The 8,090-nt window shown below is 42.7% G+C and overlaps 1 protein-coding gene across 1 annotated transcript; it reads left to right on the top strand.

Annotated features, from left to right (window-relative positions):
* The first annotated feature begins 450 nt into the window (after positions 1-450).
* Positions 451-7,692, top strand: SRP9 (signal recognition particle 9). The gene is made up of 3 exons (XM_082049413.1): positions 451-609; positions 3,069-3,137; positions 5,153-7,692. Exons 1-3 carry the CDS (start codon positions 538-540, stop codon positions 5,270-5,272), a joined length of 261 nt encoding a protein of 86 aa, XP_081905539.1. The 5' UTR covers positions 451-537; the 3' UTR covers positions 5,273-7,692.
* The last annotated feature ends 398 nt before the right edge of the window (positions 7,693-8,090 follow it).

The raw sequence follows: 8,090 nt of genomic DNA, 5'->3' as shown, positions 1-8,090 counted from the left end.
GAGGTTGGGGAGTCTCCTTCTCTGGAGACATTCAAAAGCCGCCTGGATGCCTTCCTGTGTAACCTCATCTGGGTGTTCCTGCTCCGGCGGGGGGACTGGACTGGACGATCTTTCGAGGTCCCTTCCAGTCCCTGACATTCTGTGATTCTGTGACCGGCTGCCCCTCCGCCGGCGGCGGGGCTCGAACCCGCGATCCCAGGCCCGGCAGGCGGCCAGCCCGCGCCGCTCCCGCGCAGCGGCGCAGCCACCGATGGGAGCGCTCACCTCCGGGGTGGGCGGGGAGGCGCCTGCCGGCGTCCCGCCGCGCCTGCTGGTGTCGCTGTGGCAACGGCCCCGCCCGCCGGGCTCTCCTCTCTGCCCGCGCCTCCCACGCTCCGCCGGCGGGGCCGGAATCTCTGAGTCACGCTCTTCGCGATTGGGCGGCTGTTCCCCGATGACCAATGGGAGGCGGCGGCTTTGCGGCGAGGCAGCGTCCGCCTACGGCGCCATCTTGCCGGCGGCGGGGGTAGCGGAGCTGGGTGCCGTCGCGGCCCCGCCATGCCGCACTACCAGACCTGGGAGGAGTTCACGCGAGCTGCCGAGAAGCTCTACCTCGCCGACCCCATGAAGGTGGGGCGGGGGCCGGGCGCCGGGCCCAGAGGCCTCGCGGGCGGGCAGCGGGACGAGCGGGCCTCCGCCGCCCGCAGTAGGCCGCGATGAGGTGCGGCTTTGGGGTGAGGTGGTGGGCGGCTTGGTTGCTCCGGCGCTCTCGTGTTGTGTCCTCTGGCCGCCCGGGGAGGCAGGCGGTTCTCTGGCCGGGTCGTGGAGCCCTCTGCCGAGCCGGGCGCGGCGGCTTGCCGGGGAGGATGCGGGTCCCCGCCGGGCCGTGGGTCGCTGCGGCCTCTCGCAGGGGCGATGCGGTTCGGGTGGCTGCGCGGGGGAGGCGAGAGGTAGCAGCGAGGATGGGGGGTACTGGCTGGTGTCGCACCTGACCGACCTTTTCCACAAAACGAGAGGAAGTTCATGTTTAACACCCCAAAAGCGCACACAGGGGATGGTGTTCAGGTGTTATCAGAGAGCACAACGTGCTCATTTGCGGTGTACCCGTGTGTTAGAAACCGGGATTAGAACACTTCTGTGGAATGAAGTGTTGAACGAAGAATGTATCAAGAATTGGTTTGTTTTATGAGCTTACAACATTTAAGACTGTATCATTTGAATTTGTCTTCCTAAAAAATTAAAAGAAGGCATTCATTAGCACTTACCTTGCATTGTTGCCTGCAATGTCACTTCAGACTGGAAGGTGTTAGCTTCCTAAAGGGTATTTGCTCTAGGAATTAACTTATTGGCATGTGACTGCTTTTTTGTTTCTGGCAACTTTTCCAGGAGTATAGTTTGTGCAAACATTAAAAGCAGCTTCAGTCTTCAGAATCAGCATTGCATTTTAGCCAAAAAACAGCACAAAAGGTAATGTGAAACTCGTGCACAAGAAGACTTCAGTAAGAAAGGCCTGGTTTTCTTCCCCAAAAATGAGGACAGGGAAACCTTCAGAAGTAGTATTTAACATCTGTCTTTAATTAGCATAGGTGATCACTTCATATACAATTGCCATCTATCTACTGATAATAAAATTGTCCTGTTTTACCTTCCTTTACGCTGTGATAGTCAATTAAGTTAGAAAGGAGGGAGGTCACTGCAGCCAGGAGTAGCACTTCCCCTTTTCTTAAGGGGCCTCCAAATGTGATCTCTTCCCATCCATGGCAATAAACTTCTCTATTTATGAAATAGTTTATGTAGGCCCCGGGGTCACAACACAAGGACCCTTTTATTTTTCCAGAGAACTACCCTGCGGAGCCTTTGTATATAACAGGGGCTGGTCAGGAAAACAAAGGATGAAGAATGGTGGGAGATAATTGTGTGTGCTTGTCCTGGGCTGGAGAGGTCCAGGTAAGGAGGGGTCTTGCCTTTTGCAGGAGCAGGTTATCTGGCAAGTCCATGCCTGCAGCTTGTGGCAGCCTGCTGTGCTTTTGGGCCTGTTTGGTCCAGAGAGCTGCTGTGTTACACAACTGCTGTGGACAGTTTCTTAAACAACAAGGATAAATCTGTGATGAGATCCATCTCAGAGCAGGAATCTCAAAATATGTTTTGTAGTCAAGTAGGTTCACCAGACCTATTTATAGTTTGAGTTCGGAATGTTCTCAAAAGGACACCTGACTTTGTTTCTAGTTACTGGTGCTAGCTGAGACTGGAAACAATAGATATGAAGTCTCTGCGGCCAGTTCTGCATTCAGGAGGAAGCATTTAATGCTCAGTCAGTTGCGGAGCATGTTTGTTTTTATCACTGTGGTTTTCAGAACTTTGGTGATTAGAGAGTCCGGAGGGACTGTGGACAGGTTCAAACACAGGGCAGGTAACTACAGTAGCAGCTGTTTTAGTGAGTAATTGCATGCTTGCTTTCAGACTTCGAATTTAGCCTTATTGAGTCTTGAAAGTAATCTAATTTAGAAGAACTCTCTTTAGTCCTCTGATTTTTAATTACTCTAAAGTTACTATTCTTGTACCCTCCTTTTTCACTTGCAAAAATATCAGAACACTTCAAATCTGTGTGTAGGCTTCAGTTCAGCTGTTGAATTAACTGTAGTGACTGGAAATATGACTTCTACATAATAGTTTAGAAGAAAAAAAGTATTGGTGATCGTACCCCACTCAGTTAATCCCTTTCTTTGTGTAGAACTGTTTCTTTTAAGTGTTTCATGGATATAAACACGTTTCCATTTGGTTTTTCTGAAGTGTGATATACGGTTGCTGTGGTTACAGTGGTTTTGAACATGCCCAATGTTAAGCTTCTGGGTGCTACTGTAATACCAGTTTAAAACTCTAAGCAGGGAAGTGGGATGGTTCAACTTCCAGACCATCATGACTGTGGGATTAGCAGCCAGCAGAGCTGAGGACCACCACAGAGGTGGTAAAAATGCAAAACAGTAAATACTTATAATAAAAGGTAGTCTGAAATTGTGTAGAGTTCCTTCAGATATTTTCTGAGAATTGTTAGTTATAGGTGTTAATTCTTAAAATATTTGTTGTTCCAGGTGCGGGTTGTTCTCAAGTATCGACATTGTGATGGGAACCTCTGTATCAAAGTAACGGACGATGTAGCTGTAAGTACAGAACATGTTCCCCTTTCAGGGCTTATTGCACCTCTCAGGGACTTATGTTTTGTTGTCAGTCAACTTGGGAGCTCTTAGCCATTGCCTTGAGAGTGCCTGACAGTTTCCTAAAAGCATGTTTTGCTCAGACTTCCCTAATAGCTCTATGGACTGACATTGAGGTGTGGTTCAACTTGGCACAGTCAATGAAAAGTTCTAACACTTCAGCGTTCTTTATGGGTCTCAATATAATTATTTTAGGATTATATGACAACAAAGAAAACAAGCACTACAAATATCTTGGACCTTCTCTCTATCTGAGTATGCTTTATGGAACTACATTGGTAGCTCCCACTGTAGTGTTTCAGGAGCATCTTCGCACAGATGTGTTTACTGGCATGAGTGTGGTCCTTCTCATTTGCTCGGAGTGGTGACAGCTTCCAGCCATAGGTTCAGCTCCTCCTTTGTGATTAGGAGACAGTGGAGTGATATCAGACTGAATGACAACATTCATTTGCAGTTAAGAAATCACATTTTCTGAATACTGTTAGGGTGTCAATTATGCATTCAGTAAAAGTTGTGGTACATAACGCAGCATGGACTTCTGCAGTGTCCTTCCAAGGGCTGCTGTACGAGGTGAAGCGTGTGTGGAGCTGGGATGTGAGATGGTGGGCAGCAGGTAGAAATGGGTCAGTGTATGCATACTGATGTGCATGCTAGTGACAGGTTCTTGGTACTAGGGACATTATAGCCAAGTTATTTTTCTGCAGTCCAGAGTAAGCAACAGTAGTCTGCCCTTCTGTCTTCAGATTTGGAAAAATCAGATTTTTTTCTTTCCAGGAGAAGTAGTCTGGCATTGGTATCTCTAATACCTGGGAGAGATGTGAAACTCCAGCAGTGACACTTCTTGACAGAGTAATAGGGCTAAAGTTTGGGTGAGATACGGAGTATGAGGCATAGATAATGGGGAAGTGAAGGGCAACTAAATTGAAATATTCCATAGGGGAAGGTTGGAATCAGGTGATCCATGAACTTGGACTGTTTTCAGTTATAGGCCTTCTTACCCGCTTCCAGTCATGAAAAGCTGTTACACTGGTGGGAGGATGGGGTTGGTTTGGTGGGGTTTTTTTTTTCGGTTGTTTTCTGAAGGCAGGAAGGGCAATTTTTCTTTGCTGCTAACTCTGTAGAACTAATATAGCTGAAGGAAAAAATAAACTGTTTTTTCTGCTGTTTGTCTCTGAATTAAAATAGGAATTTGGTGCTGGCAAAAGATGTTGTGTTGACAGCACTAGAAGAATGGAGTATTCTGGGGCTTATTCATTGCTAAATCAGCCTGGGCAGTCATACTCATGCCATACAGGTGTAAGAAGTTATTTAGTCTGCAAAAATAAAGCAGTTTTACTATGATAAATTACTGGTATATTACTCTTGTTCCTTTTGTATTTACAGGCTTGTCAGGTGAAGGAGTTTTTATCTTAAATCAGATTTTAAGTTCCCTATGTAGGACTGTCTTAGAAACACATTTTGCTTGGCGAAGGGATCCTCTTCAGTTGGAAATACTGTTTTGTTTGTTTTTTTTTTTTTGTCACTGGCAGTGTAACATTAAGGACTGTGAAAGGCAAAATAAACTTGCTTTCAGAATATAGAGAATAGAAAAATAATTTCAGGTTTAAAATCTGCTTCTGTTTTTACACAGCACAAGTAAAGGTGTCTTTTAAAGACAGCTTTAAAATCCAAGTTTTAGCACGTTTTTTGAGAGAGAAAGTACTAGGATAAATCATGAGCTCTGTTATTTTCAAAATGGAAGGCATGAGCCATTCAGAGAAACTTCAATGTAAACATAGATACATGTGTCTTTTAAACCAGGTTAGATGTGTGTTGGTGCTGCCTCACGGTAACAACATGCCACAAATGAGCATTTGAGTACTTGCCTTGTTTTGTATGTTTCGAGCACAAATGTCTTGCAACTATAAACAGGATAAAAACAGTTCAAATGAAATCTGATATTAATCAACTTTCTCTTACAGTGTTTGCTGTATAGAACAGACCAGGCGCAAGACGTAAAGAAGATCGAGAAATTCCAGAGTCAGCTAATGCGACTCATGGTGGCTAAGGAATCCCGCAGTGCTGCCATGGAAACAGACTGAATTGCTGAAAATAAAATGAGTGCTCTGGTCATATTTCACTGGAAGAAAATATCTCTTGGATGTGATGAATACTGGGACAGGAGAAGCTTTTATGTACCGAAGATGACTGATGACAAGTCTGAAGCATTTTGCCCCCCGCCCCAGACTCCACTTTGGAAAACTAGCAAAATTAATGCTTTCAGTTGAAAGCTTATATTTATTTTTGGGAATCAAACAAGAAACTATTCTTAGACATTAGGTATGCTAAGAAGACAAGTAAATATTTTAAATCTGCAGTACTTTAGTTGAATTAGATAGGCCACAAGCATATTTCTGGAAAGTTGCTATAAAATTTCTTATAGATTTCATTGTGTTCCTACCTTATGCTGGTGTATTCTCACAGTCAGAAGGCTTATTGACCTAGTACTGTAGCATGATGACTGGATCTAATAAATAAATATTTACATAAATGATATGTATCAGTGGGGTTTAGAAGAATGGATGTTTTCTGAACTGAAATGTTAAAAATTGCCAATTTGTACTAGCACTGTCCCTAGCAAGATTTTAGCTTTTAGGATTGATCTTGATCATCAGCTGTCCAACATTATCTGTGCTGCAGTTTGTAGACTGTTATATTGGCTGAATAGTTAAACATCTGTATTTTAAAACTGAAAGTAAAACTTTGTTTGAATATTGATAGAGGTCAGTAAGAAACTGGGAGTTTCTTTTCTACTTATGCAAATAATGATATTAAAAAATGTATGGGGCTTTTTTCCAGTACTTGAACTATTTTATACTAGCAGGGGGACCTTTTTCCATCCTTGCTTTAGGCAGAGTTTAAGTGTATCAGCAAGACAAATTCTAGAAGCTGTTGCCTATTAATGTTAATAGAGAAATGCAACGAAATACTATCCAGATTCTTTATTTTAGCAGCTTGCTAACTGTGCATTTTTAAATGTTACATGTGGCAGATGGATGCCAGCCAACTGAATAAATGGATGAAAACCAGCTTAATAAATACTTAAATACCACTGTCAAAAACAGACCAGTGCTCCTGTGGCTTAGACTTGTTTCTCATTGTTACCTCTGGTAGGGTGATGGAAGCCTTAATTATCTTTTGCAAAGGCTTTTTGTTGGAAAGCCCGGTAGCTGAAATTGATACTTGCTTTGACTAGATCTTGCATAGTTAAAACCAGATGGATTTTTTAAAATGTAATTATGCTATTGGTATAACTAGGACTAATGTTTTGTGTTAGGCCACAAAAGTATAGCAGAGCCATACAAAGACTTGTCTGTAGTGGCATTTATATATAACAAAACAATCTACTTAAATAGCTACCTGCTGTCACTTGCATAAAAATAATTGAGCTGCTCGGAAGCAGTGGAGTTCCAGCATTTGCCAGGAGCTCAAAAAAAAAAACCAAACAAACAAACCCAGGCTTTAATATTACATTAGAGTACTCTTTCAGCTCAACATATAATGTTCCTTATTGTTGGAAATACTGCAGTACTAAATTCCAAGTGGCTGCTCAAATTCTAGTTTACAGGAGTGACTGGTACATATGTAACATTTTTCTTCTTGGATTGGCTTTTGAAATACAAATAAATCCAGAAAGAAGGCTAAACTTTGTTCACAGTTAAACTTCAATAAGACACTGTAATGCTGAAAATGTTCCTCGATGCTCCAAATTATTTTCTTAATAATTGCAATATAACATTAGGTATTTAAACATTTTTTTTTGTCTGAAGCAGTGTTGTGCAGTATGAGTGGTTGCTACACAGAAGTCAAACAAGTGAAGATTGAAGCTGTTAAATTGGCAGGTGAAAAGGCTACAGCTATTTTAGTGTCATTTTTAGACATCTCATAAATTGGCTTGACATGTAGATGTCTTCTGTGAGCTGAGGTACAGAAAGGCTTGAGTGGTATTTGCTTGAGCATGGAGACAATAAAAGGAGAGAGAGAGGAGAGTGTAGACAGACTTGATGTATCAAATGGCTTGAGGAGGTTTTAGAGGGGTGCAATTACAGTACTGTATATTAGAGTAGTGGTTGTCAAGGAAAAGAGGCAGATTTCTAGTTTTCTAAATTCAAAAATAATTTCTGTAAAACTATAAATAGTAATGTTACTTTCGTAAAGAGTATGTATTGTTAAGCTTGTTCTCCATATACTCACAGAAAAACTAGGGGGTTCTGTGCAGTCATAATACACAAAAACAGTGATAAAGTACTGCTTAACAAAAGTAAACCTTTTGGAAACTTCTTTGGAAAGAAACAGGTGCTTCTTGACTTTGCACTGGAGTTTTCAGCAACTTTAATACTGTGTTCTTGGGATGGTAGCAAAGCTGTGACCTCAAAGCTCTGCTTTTTCATGCTTATACTCTTTTTCAGAGAGTGTGTATGCTGATCATTTTCCAAATAAACTTTAATGAGTTAGTCCATCATATTGCCAACTGCTTGACTGTGTCCACTGGTATGTGATGAAAAATTCAGCTTCATATGGCCGCTCCAAAGGGGAACTGGAATGCATTGCATGGGAAGCAGTGAATTGGGCAGCCCAGCACATTAGCAAATGCTCCTGATCACTAGGTAGGAGTTTGTGCCAAGTACAAGCTGCAAACAGGCAGTGAAGGTGCAGGTAGGCAACCTGTGCAGTTAGAGACAGGTAACCTTTGCAGGAGGAGTGGAATGATTTAGAAAAAAAAAGGATGTTTTCCCTTACTACAGCTAATTTTGTTGCTGCGTGTTATTTATCTTCAGTAATTGTTCTGTTTTGTGAGAACAGTTTAATAAAGAACATGGGTCTTGTTATTGCACAAAGAAATGGGATTAGGTTACCCAT

This window comes from Streptopelia decaocto (assembly GCF_964273445.1).
Source record: "Streptopelia decaocto genome assembly, chromosome: 3".
Taxonomy (NCBI): Eukaryota; Metazoa; Chordata; class Aves; order Columbiformes; family Columbidae; genus Streptopelia; species Streptopelia decaocto.
The sequence above is the reverse complement of the archived record's forward strand: the minus strand, read 5'-3'. Positions and strand labels throughout refer to the sequence as shown.

Bases quoted from the DNA above. Each gene is read 5' to 3' on its own strand.
- SRP9 (XM_082049413.1), top strand. From the start codon at position 538: ATGCCGCACTACCAGACCTGGGAGGAGTTCACGCGAGCTGCCGAGAAG. The intron at 610-3,068 runs GTGGGGCGGGGG...TTGTTGTTCCAG, and splicing joins ACCTCGCCGACCCCATGAAG to GTGCGGGTTGTTCTCAAGTA. The intron at 3,138-5,152 runs GTAAGTACAGAA...TTTCTCTTACAG, and splicing joins AAGTAACGGACGATGTAGCT to TGTTTGCTGTATAGAACAGA.